Consider the following 18,146-nt stretch of genomic DNA (forward strand, 5'->3'; position numbering starts at 1 on the left):
CAAAAGACATAACTAATGAGAACCTGCTATATAGCACAAGGAACCCTACTTGGTGTTCTATGGTAACGTAAATGGAAAGGAAATACAAAAAAGGGGATATGTGTATAAAAATAGCTGATTCACTTCAACATACAACAGAAACCGACACAACACTGCAAAACAACTATACCCAAATTTTCTTAAAAAGTTGGAGATTCTCAATGAAATATTCCACCACCACCTGCTGTGTTGCTGCGTTCCTTCGCCTTCCCTCCAAGCCTCTTAGTTTCCTGAGTCAATATTCAAAGGAAGCCTCTAGGACAGAACAGCCAGCCAAAAGAAAAAGGAGCCTTAACTGCTCATAGCATCTAGAACTAGCTGGGCTGCAAGAGAAGCTGGAAGTGTTAAGTTCTGTACCCTAAAGCTAAAGAAATAAGCTGTCCCTATTTTTTTTTTGGGGGGAGGGGGCGGGTTTTAAATCTTTTCCATCACAGCCAGCCTCCCTAACAGCACAAAAGAAAAAAGCAGATATTCCAACAGCTTTCAAGTATTTGAATTTATAATACTTTTAAACAGGGTGTGCTATATGCCTCTTTATTCCCACAGGAAGGATGTGTGGAAAAAAACAGGAACTGACATCTATTCTAAACCTTCAAATGCCAGATTCTTCATGGAGTGTAATATGTCATAACAGCAATCAAAAGCAAAATCCCAGAGTTCAGATCCCTCAAGTCAAATTTTTTAGATCATTATTAAACTAAAAATAGCCTAACCACTTTTGTTTAAAATATAACTGAAGCACATTCAACTTAATATTATCTTGGGTTTGCATCACACTTGACAAAATAACCTATGTTAATGCCAACAGCAATTCAGTATAGCAGCCAGGCATGCGTTAATTATTACTATTAAATAGTAATTAATTTAGATATTACTATGTTGCAAACACGGAAACTGAGACTCAGCATGGAAGGGGCTTTTTCAAGGACACATGCTAACAGATAACATTCAAGGAATAAAAACTCGAACCTTTTGATTTCCTTCAAAATGTTCTCTCTTCTGCCACGAAGCAGGAGAGTAAGTCAGGGTGCTTAGAATAAAGCTTTCAGAATTTCTACCCTTAAGCAAGTAAATTTCGGTTAAGTGGAAAACATAACCAAACTAAGTCATTGATCAACAACAGTGGAAAATACAATGTGTTGTTTGATCTTTTTTTGAGTCTGAGCTATTCCTATCAACCAAGGGAAAGCAACATCATCTGGTCTGTAAGTCTTCATCTTACCTCTCTCGCAGATGCTAGGGTAAAATGAGTCAGGAAACACGGATCCAGCCTGATATGCATCCCGGTGCCTAAGTAACAGCTGGGGAGTAGGAAAACACAGAAGTTAGAGGGCAAGAGAAAACAGCCTGGGAGAAGCAGGCCCAGGTGTGGGAAGTTAGAACAATGTGATGGTAGGGGAGAAGTGATGGAAGGAAGAAGTGAAGGAAGGAAGGCACAAATAAATTAGAATAACTCTTGTATCAATATAATTCGAACAGCACCCTACCAAATGTATTTCAGGTTCTCTCATACCAAAACCAGACAAGCTGATTATATAGTAGTAAAAAAATCACCTATTTGAATTTAATCTTTTGCTTTTTTTTCTGTCCACCCAGAAGAACAAGATTTCCCCAAGACTATTTCACCGACCCAGAACTGGTGTGTGGTAAGCTTTTTGATAACCTAGTGACAACCAGTAAAATGAGAAAAATACAGACACATATACATATATATTTATTGGGCCTTCCCAGGTGGCGCTGGTGGTAAAGAACCCACCTGCCAATGCAGGAGGCATAGGAGATGCAAGGAGATGCAGGTTTGATCCTTGGGTCAGGAAGATCCCCTGGAGAAGGAAATGGCAACCCACTCCAGTATTCTTGCCTGGAGAATTCCATGGACAGAGGAACCTGGTGAGCTATAGTCCATGGGGTCACAAAGAGTCAGACGTGACTGGACGACTCACACACACATACACGTATATACATACATACACATATACATGTATCAGTTCGTATCTATTTGTGTGTGTGTTTATAGTTGCGACCTGTGCTTTAGAGGAAGATGATATCCTTTATAGATTAAAGATTATAACCTTTTGGAGGGTTACAAAAATACCCTTTCCCACTTCCACCATGACGCATAAATTGGTGGTAGAGGCTGTCTTCCCAGCGTTCTTCCTTGGTGGCCTGGCTCACTCCATCCCATTCCAATCCTCTTCTGGCTACACCCAGTGAGTGCTCCAGCCTAGAAAATGAAGACTTCATTCCCCAGCCGCTACTGAGGAGCCACTTGTCCCTATGTGCTCCCAGCCAGCATGGAAATGTTTGGCCTTTCCATAGCAGAAGTAGAGGGGGTCCAGGTGATCACAGGCAGAGTAGAGGGCATCGGTTTTGCTACCAAGGAGCATGGCTGAGGTGATGACGTCCCGGAGCCAACAGTCAAGATGGCGGCTTCTTACTTTCCAAACCACACAGGAGAGAGTTGGACACGGAGCTCGTGAATGGAACAGTGTCTGTTTGACTGCTTAGTGGCTCTGGCAGACCAGTTCTGTGTGTTGTTCTGGGAGTCCTGTCCGGATACTCAGCTTAGAGTCTGCTCCTCCATTTCTCACAGTTTCTCAGCACTGAATCCCCTAATACGTGGTCTTGTACCCCTCTCAGCATAAGAGGGGTTTCCACTATCTGCAAATGAACTCTGACCCAATGGGCAAGGGAAAAGTCTGGCAATCCAACTTTTTGATTTTTCAATAGGGACTTACTAATAACATAGGCTAGATGTAGAAGCAACAAAGAAGTACCTCAAAGAACTTGAAACAGAAGGAAATACAGTATCACCTACTTTTTGTTTTTGCTTTTTCAAGAAGTGTCTCCTCCTCAGTCTTCTAAAGACAGAATCACTTCCATATTGAGCAGGTGAGGCTGACTGACCACAGGGGAACAAGGACAGCACATCCACTCCCACTAGAGTGTTTGGCTCAGAGATGTTTGCTTGACAAAAGCTAACAGCTGGAACGTCCCCCAAGACTTCTCAGCTAGAGCTATGGGGAGAAGAAAGAAGATGCTTTCTTCTCTTCAGGGTTTTATTTGTTTGTTTTAAGACATTCTTTTGTTTTTAAGATGATGCTCTTTCTCCATCTTATTTATTTTTGGCCATACCTTGTAGGTAACTGGGATCTTAGTTCCCTGACCAGGGATCGAACCTGTGCCCCTCTGCAGGGATAGCGCAGATTCTTAACCACTGGACTGACAGGGAAGTCCTCTCCTCTTCAGGGTTTTAAACTTAGAAACTGAGTCCTGGATGGCCGGTGTCGTCCAGTGTCTAGGAGACAGAGTACCACTTAGACCTCTTAGTCCAGCTCTGCCCCAGGTTTATCAGTTACATGAACCCTTAGAGTCTTTTTTCTAAAGACAGTTGGAATTGGACTTTTGCCACTTAAAAGTAATAATTAACTTTGCTGAATATTTACCTTAGCAGCCACTGTAATGGTCACTTTATATGTATTAAGACTTGTTGAATCTGCATCTCCTGGTGAGATAGTGTTATTTAACAGGGAAAAATAATGCTAAAGCAAATTTTAAATAATTCTAAAGTAAATTTTAAAAAGTAAAGGCGTCAGGTGGGAGGGAAGTTCAAAAGGAGAGGATACATGTATACATATAGCTGATTCATGTTGTTGCACAGCAGAAATGAACAACATTGTAAAGCAATTGATAACCCTATATGCAAACAGAAAAAGAGACACAGATGTACAGAACAGACTTTTGGATTCTGTGGGAGAAGGCGAGGGCGGGATATTTCAAGAGAACAGCATCGAAACATGTATATTATCTAGGGTGAAACAGATCACCAGCCCAGGTTGGATGCATGAGACAAGTGCTCGGGCCTGGTACACTGGGAAGACCCAGAGGGATTGGGTAGAGAGGGAGGTGGGAGGGGGGATCGGGATGGGGAATACATGTAAATCCATGGCTGATTCATGTCAATGTATGACAAAAACCACTAAATATTGTAAAGTAATTAGACTCCAACTAATAAAAATAAATGAAAAAAAAATATGAAGGGAAAAAAAATAAATTTTAAGAAAAGGTGTCAGAAAAAAAGTCAGGAAACTGCTAGGGGGAAAAGAGTACAGAAGGAGGAGGAGGGTATCCTCCTCTTTCAGATATAAAAATGCACCAAAAGACACAGATCAATGGAATAGAATAAAGAAATAGATTCAACCATAATAACTTAATGCATGATAGAGATGAACAAAGGATGGAGTAATCGACAATTGGGTTGGCACAACCACACTGCAATGAACAGTCTATTCTTACAGGGAATCAATACTTAGCCTAGGTGACACTGACTTGAAATTGACATCATCGGTAACAGATCACTGGACCTCTATATGCTTTATGCAAAAATTAAGTACAAGATGAATTAGAGAATTAAATGTCAAAAATAGAGCCATGAAAATAACAAGACACATTTTAAGTGAATATTTGTATAATCTCTGAATGGAAATGATATTTCTAAGCAAAACATACAGGCAGAAACGATGAAGGAAAAGACTGATGCACTTAACTACACAAAAATTTTAATGCTGTGCATGGTAAAAAAGAACCAGAAACAAATTTAAGAGAAAAATAAGTAACCACGAGAATCATTTGACACACAGTAAGATGCTATCCTTATTTTTTTAAAAAGTCATTCTTCCCATCAAGATTAATATCCTAATAGAAAAATGAGCAAAAGACACAGGCAATTCATAGAAGAAGCAATAGAAACAGTCAATAAACACTTGAAAATATATTTAACCTCGTTAATAATAAATTATTTGTCAATATAACCTATAACAAAATAACCATTTTCATATATTGGCAAAATTGAAAATATAATAAAAACAGACTTCTAAAAGTGAATCTTTCTAAATCTGAAGATAAAGAAATTTAAACAAACTACAGGAACAATTAAGGATATGAATCCTTTCTTGGTCCTGTATGTCTTCCCTGTTTTGTTTTCATTTTTCATTTGTTTCTGGGCCAAGGGGATTCGACTAGCAGTACCAGGGCTGAAGGGACTTTCCAGATAATGGATTACCTACAAGGAGACCAAGCATATCAGAACCAGAACATGCATTGAGGATAATGAAGGTCAGGTTTCTCACTGCTCGAGAAAGGAGCTATAGATACAAAGCTGGAGAAGATCCGGTGCTGATGGATTGGAAGTGGAGGTGTTTTCATGTGAATTCAGGGTTTTAAACAGACACAAAAGCAACTTGAAATGAATTCTGGGACAATTTGAGCATCAAGATAAATAATATTAGTAATGTGATATAGGGCTTCCCTGGTGGCTCAGATGGTAAAGAATCTGCCTGCAATGTGGGAGACCTGGGTTTGATCCCTGGGTTGGGAAGATCCCCTGGAGGAAGGCATGGCAACCCACTCCAGTATTCTTGCCTGGAGAATCCCATGGACAGAGGAGCCTGGCTGGCTACAGTCCTTGGGGTCACAAAGAGTCAGACATGACTGGGTGACTAAGCACTCCACATAATGTGATATAAACCATTGAATAAAATAGGAATTCATGAATAAATAATATAAAGAGATAGATAAATGGGGAAGAAGAGGCTTTACCTTACAGCAGAATGCAAATTTATAAATGTACAAGGAATGATAGAATCATAAACATTTGGCAAACATTAAAACTATTTCAGGCAAGAATCAATGGATGCTAAAAAGTTTAATGAGAAACAGAATATTTGCATTACCTCAATATATCTCCCTACAAAATATTTGCTATTTAAAAAAGTAGAAAATATTTATTAACTTTCCAATATAAAAACGTGGCAGACACCATCTTAACCAAAATTATTCTTAACAGCAATAGGACTTCTGCTTCCAGGAAGATGGAGTGGGTGTACTTATCCCTGTTCGTTTTGCTAAATACAGCTGAAACCCTGGACACTGTCTACGAAAAGAATATAACTTATGACTCAAAGGTGGAGAAAAGTATGCACATTGAATAGGAGCTGAAGCGTAACACTGTGGCGAGTTCTGTGGATTTTCTTTTTGCTTCATTTAGTCCAAGCTGGATACTGGATAAGCCAGCTGCCTAGAAACTCCAGTGGGTGTCGACAAAACAAAAGCCTGCAACTCTCAGGCCACAAAAACCAGGCATGGGCCAGCCTAGCAAGATAGAACTTCTACACAGTAACCTCTCTGCTCTACACAAACACCAAAGAAAAAAACCCGGCCCCATGCTTCCTCACCACTAGCTAAGGTCTCGTGGGGAGCCTAGGCTTGCCCCCTCACCAGCCTGCGATGAGGTGCCCCCACTCCCCCACTGCAATGGTATCAGAGAGGGCTAAGGAGGGAGCCAGGACTTTCATCCCTGCCATCCTGTCCCCTACCCTATGGTATAAGTGAGACCATGAGGAGAGCCTGGACATCCAATCCCAACTGGAACAAGGGATCTCTCCCCTTCCCTGCTGTGGGGAAGAGGGCAGTATAAGAAGAGGCCCAGGGGAGATCAGGACATCCACCTCCACCCAGGTAAAAGGCCAGCTCTGCCTTCCGACATCAGTAAAGACCACGGTGAGGAGCAGTAATTAGGTACTCCAACCCTTCCTGGCGAGGGAGGCATCAGGAGAGGCCCAATGAGGAACCTTGAATTCTAACCCCCGTTGGCAGTTAGGAGGGAGTGTTCCCTGACCCCTTCCACTACCAGAGTGGTATCAGAAGAAGACAACTAGAACAGAAAGTCTAAAGAAGATCCAGAGTCTCATAACCTAATACCTAAAATGTCTAGGCTACAATCAAAGATCACTTGTCACACCAAGAACTAGAAAGATGTCAAAAGGAATGAAAAAAGATAGTCATCAGATGCCTACAAAGAGATGGCAGGAATTTCTGAATTATCTGACAAATATTTTACAGCAACCCTCACAAAAATGCTTCAGTGAACAACTGCAAACACATCTGAAACCAAAAAAAAAAAAAAAAAGAAAAAGTTCTCTCAAATAGAAGACATAAAGAAGTGAATGAAAAATACAACAGCTGAAATAAAAGTTAACACCACCAGAAATGGTTCAAGTTGACATGATGGGCCTTCTGGTAAAACACAATGAGAAGAATACAGCATCACTTCAATGGTCTGTAGTATTTCTGCCCAAAACTAACCTGCAGGAGAATCTAATCATGAGAAAACATCAAACAAAACCAAATGAAGGTGCATTCTACAGAGTTACTGGGTTGTACTTTTTCAAACTATTGAGGACAATAAAGAGAAGGTAGACGTAAGGAACTGTTCCAGGTTGGAGGAGCTCAGAGGGAACTGATAACTAAACACATGCTTCTGTATCAGTCCTGGAACCGTGAAGTATGTTGAGTCAACTGTTGAAATCTGTTAAGAGCCTGGGATTGGGCGATAGTGTTATTTCTCTGTTGATTTCCTGATTGTCATTATTATCATACTGTAGTTGTATAGATGTATATAGTAGTGTGTGTATATGTACACACACACATATATATAGTCCTTGTTTTTAGGAAGTATAACCCCTCCTTAACCATGGTTTTGTTTTCCTTGGCTTAGTTACCTAAGTTCAAAAATACTAAATGGGGCATCCCTGGTGGTCCGGGGGTTAAGAATCTGCCTTGCAATGCAGAGGACACCCTGTTAAATCCCTGGTCCAGGAAGATCCCACATGCCATGGAGCAACTAAGCCTGTGAGCCACAACTACTGAGCCAGCTCTCTGTGAGCCCCAGGTGCTGAGCCCACGTGCCACAACTCTTGAAGCCCACAAGCTTAGAACCCACGCCCCACAAGAGAAGCCACTGCAAAGAGAAGCCTGTGCGCCACAACGAGAGGAGCCCCCATTCCTCACAGGTAGAGCAAGCCTGCGCGCAGCAGTAAAGACTTAGCACAGCCAAAAGTAAATAATTTTTAAAATCTCAAATGGAAAATTCCAGAAATAAGCAATTCCTAAGTTTTAAATTGGGCACCATTCTGAGTATCATGATGAAATCTTGCACCATCCTGCTCTATCAATCATCCCTTTGTCCACTATATCCTGCCTGTTAGTCTCCATCATCAGACCTGCGATCTAGCTAGTACAGTGCTTGTGTTTGAATAGATCTTACCTTACCTGTTGGGAGCCGCCGGGATGCGCCCAGTCCACGACAAGGTCACGGGACGAGAGAGGAACCTGCAAGGCAGCTCTTCCCCTCGAGGTTTTCCCAGGGGCCCAGTATGTCCCTTTCTTCCTTCTGTCTGTTGTTGGGCTTTCTATTAATTTTTGGAAATGATAATATATAGTAATGAGGCCTCGCTGGAAAAGTCCAAGCCTTTTTGGAAATGCTCAAGATTGCTCTGGCTCAGGACACGACCATAAACATCAAGTCATAAAAGAAAAGGCCACAGGTATAGTTTGGCTGCTTGCTTAAAAGATTATAATGTTCTAGAATAGAAAAGAGTAGAGGTATTTAGATTTAGAAGTAGATATACTGCTTTAGTTTACTTGCTCCTTGGTTGAAAGGGTTTTCACTATTGCTATTTCTTTGGTGCTATTGTTCATTGTTTCCCTTTCTTTCAACAACATGGGATATTATGGGTATTTTTATAAAATTAGAAAAAGGGGTATATAGGATATTAATAGAAGACTTATATTAACCAGCTTTACTGCCATTATCTTACTATTAATAGAGGTGTTTTGCTGCTTTAGAGGTGTTTTTGCTGTTTAATAGTTAATCGTTGTAAATTGAGATTTTGTGGTTTCAGGTAAAGAAAAATATCAGGTTTTTCTCATGGTACTATTTTCAGAAATGTCAAACATGTTACTGTGACCCTTCCCATGTATTGTTTTATTGTCCAAAGAATTTACACTATACCTGAGATTTGTGGAACATTGTTCTTGGTAGAGTGAGAATGTTAGGCCATTGAGGCAAGAAGATTATGTATGGGACATTTAAGTATAAACCCTATAATTGGAAACATTCTAGATGAATGCTTAGGGGAAAAACATGGGGAAAAAAATATTGACGGAAGCACAAACCAATATCTGATGTAATATGTGGTGACTTAAGGGGGAGGTAACATTCATTCTATAAAAACTGAGCTATCCTAAAAATAAAAAAAAAAGCTACCTCTTCTATGCAACCGTCGTGTGTGTGTGTGTGTGTGTCTGTCTGTCTGTCTGTCTTCTTCCTCGCCGACGCCACTCATCCCTTGGGTACTTCTGGTCCTGCCGGGGCTGGACCTCGGCACTTACCCAGTAATGGCCCCAAAGCACAGAGGAGAGGGACTGGCAATCTGGACATACCAAAGAGAAGCTGTCAAGGGCTTTCTCCAAGTGAAAAGGTGAACGCTGTAGACTTAATAAGGAAAGAAGTGTTCTAGCTATGAAATTGTGGAGGAAAAGGAAATTTGTGCTAGGATTGCTGCAGCACCTCAAACTGCAAAAGTTATAGCCACAGTATACAATTAAGTGCTTAGATAAAATGGAAAAGACAATAAACTTTTCAGTAAATTATTTTGATAGGAAGGCCATAGTTACATAATTTTTATTACATATATTGTTATAATTGTTCTATTTTTAGCCACTGTTGTTTCTCTAACTGTGCCTAATTCATAAATCAAGCTTTATCATAAGGATGTACATATGTGTAGGAAAATACTGTATATATGAAGTACTTTTCCAGTGGTCATGTATGGATGTGAGAGGTGGACTATAAAGAACGCTGAGCACCAAAGAATTGATGCTTTTGAACTGTAGTGTTGTAGAAAACTCTTGAGAGTCCCTTGGACAGCAAGGAGATCCAACCAGTCCATCCTAAAGGAGATCAGTCGTGGTGTTCATTGGAAGGACTGATGCTGAAGCTGAAACTCCAATACTTTGGCCACCTGATGCGAAGAGCTGACTCATTGGAAAAGACCCTGATGCTGGGAAAAATTGAGGGCAGGAGGAGAAGGGGATGAGAGAGGATGAGATGGTTGGATGGCATCACCGACTCAATGGACATGAATTTGGGTAAACTCTGGGAGTTGGTGATGGACAGGGAGGCCTGGCGTGCTGCGATTCATGGGGTTGCAAGGAGTCAGACACGACTGAGCGGCCCAACTGAACTGAACTGTCCACAGTTGCAGGCACCCACTGAGGGTCTTGGGACATACCCCCTGAGGGTCAAGGGAATTACTGCACACAAGGGTGCCTTGAAGGGTAATGACAACCACTTCAGCAATTAACTCTCAAATGGCTCAGGGGAAAATCAATATCCATACCTCGGCTCAGAAGGCAAATAGGGTAAGTTATCAGCAATTGGGGGAGTTAGGTAAAAGTCATACAGAAAGTATTTGTCTAATTTTTTTTCAACTTCTCTATCAATTTTAAATTATTTCAAAATAAAAAGTTAACATAGGGAACTGGTTAAATAAATTATGGTACAGAGAATTATGTAGTTATTAAAAATTATTCTAAAGACTTCTATTGATATGGACATGAACAAATATATGATCTCTCTGATGTAGTAAATGACGAAAAAGGCAAGTTTACAAAATAACATAACTTTAAAATTTTTTTATGATGAGTTTCTATTAGTTCCATGATCAGAAAAGACCAAACCTATTCTATGGGCAGTGAGGGAGGAGCAGAGCAAAGAAAAGAGAGCAACCAACCAAACACCATTGTTCTGATTTCCTAGTTAATACACCATTTATTTATTTATCTAATAAATTATTATATATTTATCTATTTATTCTTGTAGAAGGACTAAAATCAGGGCAATAATGACCACCAAACTCTGGGAGATTGTGAAGGACAGGGAAGCCTGCTACAGTCCATGGGGTCATAAAGAGTCAGACACAACTTAGCGACTGAACAGCAACAAGAAAATTACCACGATGTGAGTTACGTTCTTACAGTTATTATACATTAATAAACTGATTTTCTCAGCTGTATGCATTAGTCTCTTATTAACTTGATTATGGTAAGTTAGAAGTGAAAGACGCTCAGTCGTGTCCAACTCTTTGCAACCCCATGGACTATACAGTCTATGGAATTCTCCAGGCCTGGGTTGCGAAGATCCCCTGGCGAAGGGAAAGGCTACCCACTCCAGTATTCTGGCCTGGAGAATTCCTTGGACTGTATAATCCATGGGGTAGCAAAGAGTCGGACACAATTGAGCAACTTTCACTTTCTTAATGCTGGAGTAGGTAGCCTTTCCCTTCTCTAGGGGATCTTCCCAACCCAGGGATCAGACCCAGGTCTCCCACATTGAGAGTGGATTCTTTATCAGCTGAGTCACAAGGGAAGCCCAAGAATACTGGAGTGGGTAGCCAGCGTATCCCTCTCTAGGGGATCTTCCTGACCCAGGAATTGAACCATGGTCTCCTGCATTGCAGGTAGATTCTTTACCAACTAAGCTATCAGGGAAGCCACGGTAAGTTAAAGTCATTACAAATGCAGTCACCTCTGGATGGATCAGCAAAAGAGAATCCCAGAACCAGCAGAAGCCAGATCCTAAATGTGCAGGGCTTGCTGAGTACCGCCAGCCTGAGGGATCCGCCTAGCACCCTCGGGATACTGGATCCTTTCGCCAAAGTGGACCAATGAGTCCAGCACTCACCAGAGAGCAGGTTTTAGTGCAGAGAAAGAGGAACTCTAAAGATTCCCACATACAAAGTTACGTACCTTCAATCTCTGAAACAGATCCTCAATCTTTGAAGAGAGATTTTCTGATAACATGAAAAAAGCTAACATAATCCCTGTCTTCATGAGTTAAAAGGAGGAGACGCACTCAAGGCACTCAAGCCATTTCCAGTGGCGACGTCAGTGTACGGATTAGGATCAGTGCTGAGGGGAAGGATGTGTGTCCATTTAACATGTTTTAAGTTAGTGATACAAGCTTGGATACCTCTACTAGAAAAGCATCCTGGGCACACTCAGGATTGATTGCTCACACCATGGATTAGGCAGATTCTCATTTCTCCTCTTTCCTACCAACTTTCTATCAGGGTCAATGAAGATGACAAATATAAACACTCTTTTTTTCCCTAGAGGGCCTGTTAAATTGGTGAGTAAGGAAGTTGAAACTAATGACTAAAAGCAGATTATGAACAATGCTAGATTTCAGTTATTGTATCAATCCTACTTTCCACATTGGATTATCAACACTCGCTGGTAAATAATTTGATCCAATTCTGAAGTCATAGAGAATTTAACCACTCCTCTCAAAGGTAATATTTAAGAATCTTTGTCACACAGTTTTATTTAGCTATAGAATTAGAAATAGTGTATAGTGCCAGAATGGTTTCAACTAGTTTGAAGATGCATAAAGGTGAGCCATCGGCTAGTCGTACCAAGAATACAGTAGGCAGAAAAATCAAAATCTCAAAGCATACTTCTCAATAAATACTTCTTCCTATGATGATACAATTTTTATGTAACACAGGGAGATAAGAAGTGGGAAAAAATGGCTTAAGTATAACCTTTCTTTACAAAAAGAAATAAGGTGTACTCTCAAAAAAAATGCTTTCCAATATTTTTCAAACAATAATTTACATAAAATATTATTATATATATTCAAGTAGTGCTAAAGTATGTATACATTTTAACCCCAATTATCAATATTTTCTAAAGACATAAAAATGACATATTTTTTATTGAAATTAGGTATTTCAATATCTGTTAGGACCTTTGTCACCTATGAGGGAAAGCTAATGTCCAAGGAATAAATGAAAAAAAATCAAACTTCTTACCTCTTTGTAATTAATACTCCCATCCTGAAGGTGGAGAAACTCCAGAGCTCTGTGCCCTGTAATAAATAAATATATAAATGAATTAATTCCAACTATAACTGAAAACAGAACTGTCTTAAGATCATTTTAAAAGGAAAATATATAATTTTGTGCCTGTTACTGTCAAGGAAGTGGGAAGTGAAAATTCAATTTGTACTAGTAATTTTCATTAGCCAATAATTAGATTCAAACAATATTGCTACAATACAGATCAAAATTACAGTTTCTGCTTAATTAACTCTTATGACCTTGGGTAAGTCACATTACCTCTCCAGACCTCAGTTTCCTCCTATGTAAAATTAAGTAAATAACATCCACCTTATAGGTTTGGTAAGAGAATCACACACACCCACAAAAAGGCTAAGTGATGAGCTCATGACTGATACATGACAAAAACAGAAGTTATATTTTGCTTCAACAACCCACTGGGGTAGACAAACCAAGTTTATCTGTACAATACAGAGTCTAAACCATGGACTGAATCAATGACCCATAAATGTTTTTTCAGCATTGGACTACTTTAGGAGGAGAAAACAAAGTCTCAAAGAGCCACGTGCTCCACCCACACACCCACGCCCATAAGATATGCACACCCACACCCTCAATCTTCTTAGTATCAATAACAGAACGCTCCTTGTGAAGACACAGTCAAATGTGACACATTATTTCTATTGGAAATCACATCCAACGTTTTAATTCGTACAACAAAAATCTAGCCACTACTATATTATAAGCATTTATATCATAAAGAGGCAAGGTTGTAGCTGACACAAATAGCAGGTATATAAGATTATAGAGGTTTACAAAGTGAAACCACTGAAGGAGGCCAATTCTAATTAACTCATTATTAATTAACAGGGCTTATATAAGAAGTGAAAACAAGAATCAGGATATTTATGAAATCATGTAAATTATTGGCAAATAATTATTGAAGTTTTAATCTCTTTTTGTATAAGAATCCTCACAATCTGTGCAAATTTGGAATTGCCTTCAATTATGTCCACATAAACATATTATATTTTACATTTAACATATATTAACATATTAATCATTAGGACTCTTGTTTGGCACCTACTGAAGAAATGGAAGCAACAATCTGATTTTTAAAAATTTTGAGATTTCATCTGTGTTGCTAATTTTTTACTCTAGGGATTAAAAAGTTGAATATTCCCACTTGTATTTGTTCCTCTTTGGCCCACTGCTAGTGTTTTTAGCAATTTCAGTTTCACAGAACTTAGATGTGCAAGATAATTTAGAATTCATCAAGAAGCTCAGCCCCCTCATTCTGCAAAAGAGAAAGTGAGTTGCCCAGAGTCACTCCTGTAGTTTATAGCAGAGCTGGTATTAAAACCTACGCCTAATTCCCTTTTCCACTGTCTCGTGACTCTAACATCTAACATTTTAGATGTTAAATGATTCTAACACTTTAACATAGATGTTTCATGAAAGAACACTGGACCAGCTGTTAGGATATGTAACTCTAGACTAGGTCACTAACAAGTTAGCTGTGAAAGCTCTCTGTGATCCATTTCCTCTATTGTAAAATAAAGGAACTGTACTCAGTTATCTCCAGTATTCCTTCTAATTCTGTGATCATACAGTTCTTGTCCAGTAGAGCTCAATATTCTGTTTTGCACTGATAGATTTTCATTTTTTTTTAAATTGGGGGATAACTGCTTTACAATGTTGTGTTAATTTCTCTTGTACAACAACGTGAGTCAGCCATAAGTACGCATATATCCCCTCCTCTTAAGTCTCCTTACCCCCATCCCAAATTTTCATTTTTCATTCATAATCTTGTTCTGCTTTGAATCTCCTACAGGTAGCATAACTAAAACATTGTTACTGTTTTTATCTAAAGAGTGAAAAAACATTACGAATACATTTCATCCAAGAACCAACCTTTTGTGCTACCATCTACCTTTATCCAGATCACTCAGCCCTTGCCCTGCCCCGAGCTCATAGGCATTGGCTTATTGTATCCCTGGGCTCCCCAAATCCTGCCATCATTCTGGGCATCTGTAATACCAGGGACTGCTCAAATTCCCCCACTTCCTTGCTCTCCCCGAAGCCAACCATCTCTAAAGCTGTTTGACTCAGGGGACCCAATCCCGTGGCTATATGTGGTCCTTTACCTATACTTGGAAATGTAGAAACAAAAATAGATTCCTCACTCCTACCACACTACACCCAATTTTCTCTTCTCCCATTCTATCAGTTCTGCTTTATGGGAACACCCCCCACCCCACCCCCAAGTTTATCCAGTTCCTATTTCCCCATGCAGAGAAACAGCCCAAGACCCAGTGACCAAAGCACCTTCCTCTCCTCCATGGACTTCACTCTGACAGTCCCCAGCCCTGGACGACTCCAGCCTGGGCTTTCTCCTCTTCACTGCCGCGTGGTTCAGGGCAGCAGGGGAACTCACTGTCAACACATGGGATCAATTCTAAATCTCCTCCGTAACATTTCTGACAGATACACTGTCCTCCACACCATGACAAGAGGCTGGCACTTACCTATTTCTATGTGTGTTGAAATGCCACATGGTGAACTTGTAGGGCAGAGGAAGCCCAGCAGCATCAGCAGTCCTGACCAGAATCTGAAAGCAGACATGCTCTCATTACTCCCCGCTCCTATGGTGACGAGCAATGCTCTGAGCTGCGGCAGCACAGAGTCTAGAAGCCTGGCCCAGACCAGCTGCTCTCCCTCTAACCAGGTCACTGACACGGGAAACCCTGCCTCGTTTCAAAATAATATCATTTCCCAGTGCAGTCAACTGTTTAACTACTGTTTAACTTCACCAGGACAGCAAACAAACTCCACCTGGGAGAGGAAAGGAAAAAAATAAGGATAAACTGAAATCTTAATGCCTCCCGTTAGGAGCATTCCCACCTTCTGACTCTGGTTTCTCCTGGATTTCTTTTTAATATAACATTTGGATGGAGATGCAAAGTTGTCTCCAAATATTCTTTGCTTTCTTTTAAAAAAAAGGATATTGACAACCTTTATCTTTAAAAGATATTGATTGTATTGACAATCCATATATTGGACCACCTCACCTCACAAGAGCCGATTTCTCTTGCATCTTTCCACACATACATCTGGTTGCCCTGCTTCCTCAGCCTCTGCAACCACAAGCGCTGGGAAAGCTTTTATGATGATCAGTTGGAACCGGCTTCTCTTTCAGTATTTGGCAACAGATAATGACACTTGTATGGGATTACACAACCCCAACTACTCCTGGTCTTTCTCCCCAGCTGTTCTTAAAGCGCTTATCCAGAACCTGCTGCCTGGTCAGATTCCTGCAAGCAAAGATGCTGATAACACTTTCAGCGGGGGAGAGGGAAGTGTGAGCGGGGAGAGACAGATTTCAGATCAAGAAAGAAGGATTCAGAATATGAGAGGTTCAGAATACACCTGACATCGAAGTATGCAATCTATTGCACTTAATCCATGGGAGAACTTAGGTGTAACTCTTTGTAGAAATGATGGTGATCTTAAAGCTCGAAAGACGCATAACATTAGAAGCAGGAAAGTTGATTTTGAAAGAAGGGGAGGACACAGCGTCCATTCTCAGGTTAGCCAAATGGAAGGGAAGAAGAGAAGACGGGATGGTCTGAGACCCTCAGGCATCTGCCAAGTTTCCTTTGCTCCTGCAAAGCCCCCAAAGAAAGCAATGCTAACAGCTCTTCCCCAACCCGGACAGCATGAGGCCCCGCTGCTCCTGACTCTAGGTCAGAGGCCATAAACTGAGTGTTTTGTTTGGCAAATGGACTGTTTTATAAACTTAGGCCAATTTTTTTTTTTTTTTTTAAACAGGAAAAATCTGCATAGAAATCTAGATTTCTGGGAATTCACTGCAGTGGGCCAGCTAGATTTCTATGCTGAGAGCCCCGGGTTCGATTCCTGGTGTGGGAACTAAGATCCCCAAAGCTGTGCAGCACAACCCTTAAAACACAAACAACAAAACCTGATTTCTAGCTGTTTTTAAAAAACAAAGAACTGGCTTCATGAACTGATGCCCCCATATGCGAGGACCACCAGCTGGAGCTCCATCCAGCTGGTAGGTCTCTGTCCCCAGCCAGAGGTACCCTCCCCACGGTCCCCCGTCCCCACCAGCCACACGATGCGTGCAGCCTGCCGGGCCCTTCTGGCCACCAGAGGCTGTGGAGTTTGCCCCCTTCTCACTCCGGGTTTTCTAAAGCCTGTATGTGAGAGGGTGGTGATTACAATTTAGGGCTCTGGTAAGCCCAGAAGAACTTTCCTGGTGGCTCAGACGGTAAAGAATCTGCCTGCAGTGCAGGAGACCCAGGTTTGATCCCTGGCTCAGGAAGATCCCCTGGAGAAGGAAATGGCAACCCACTCCAGGATTCTTGCCTGGAAAATTGCATGGACAGAGGACCCTGGCTGGCTGTAGTCCATGGGGTTGAAAAGAGTTGGACATGACTGACCAACTTCGCTTCACAAGCCCAGAGGACCCAGGAGTATTCAGTGAACGACAAGGTAAGAAGGCTGCAAAGGGTCAACAGGGAAGATGAAGCACTGCCTGAAAATGGTATCTAACGAAATTTAATAAAACAAACCCAACCACAAAGCTCCAGAGAAAGAAACAGGTTCAGGGATCCGTAACTAAGCAATACTAATCCCGAGTTTCTCATCACATATAATTTTTGTGTTCACAGTTCAGAATGACTTAATTTTATGTATGAATAGAACAAGAGGTAATTACTTGCTTAGGCAGTCTAGTGTGATGGTTATGAGATAGGGCCTTTAGAGACAATAGTGCTTGAGCCTTTGTAACTATGAAAACAAAGATATGACTTTTAAAGAAAAGTTAAAATACAGCTTGTAATATGAAGAAAACTATATGACAAATGTGCATGGAATTATTTTTCTTTCCACCCCCTGCCCTCTTTCCTAATACAGGTGGCTTTGTCATAAAATAGAGAACATGAGTCTACCATTCAGAGCTTTTCTATAAATAGAGCTGCAAGTTGAGAAGTCAACAGGTAGGTCCATTAAGGATTGGCGGCAGGAGGTACAAAGCTTGTGCACAAGGCCTTGGGTTTCATTTGGGTCCTTGTTCTACTGCCTTCTATTGGGGTGACATTGGGCAAGGTTACTAAAAGTTTATTTGTCTCAGTTTCCTTACTTATAAAATTATCCATAAAAAATGGGAATAATAATATTGCCCACCACTTAGGGTCGTCATGAAGATCAGATGATTAAATACAGTAACATGCTTAGAATAGAGACTGGTACACAGTAAGTGTTCAATACACGTTGGCTTCCCCAGGGTCTCAGTGGTAAAGAATCCACCTGTCAATGCAGGAGATGCTGGTTCTATCCCTC

The 18,146-nt window shown here is 40.7% G+C and overlaps 1 protein-coding gene across 6 annotated transcripts in view; it reads right to left on the reverse strand.

Annotated features, from left to right (window-relative positions):
• GPLD1 (glycosylphosphatidylinositol specific phospholipase D1) overlaps positions 1–15,947 on the reverse strand; it is a 58,163-nt gene extending 42,216 nt beyond the window's left edge. For 4 of the 6 annotated variants that reach the window (XM_070456212.1, XM_070456211.1, XM_070456213.1 and 1 more), the window contains exons 1-4: positions 15,854–15,947; positions 15,311–15,393; positions 12,756–12,811; positions 1,262–1,340 (exon numbers count right to left, since the gene is read on the reverse strand). In XM_070456212.1, coding sequence (XP_070312313.1) covers positions 1,262–1,340; positions 12,756–12,811; positions 15,311–15,393; positions 15,854–15,891 — 256 coding nt within the window. In that variant the 5' untranslated portion in view covers positions 15,892–15,947. Of the gene's footprint in view, positions 1–1,261; positions 1,341–12,755; positions 12,812–15,310; positions 15,498–15,853 lie in introns of those variants that run through there. The other 2 variants (XM_070456217.1, XM_070456214.1) reach the window with 1 other exon arrangement.
• Between the last annotated feature and the right edge of the window lie 2,199 nt (positions 15,948–18,146).

This window comes from Odocoileus virginianus, chromosome 27 (assembly GCF_023699985.2).
Source record: "Odocoileus virginianus isolate 20LAN1187 ecotype Illinois chromosome 27, Ovbor_1.2, whole genome shotgun sequence".
Lineage (NCBI taxonomy): Eukaryota > Metazoa > Chordata > Mammalia > Artiodactyla > Cervidae > Odocoileus > Odocoileus virginianus.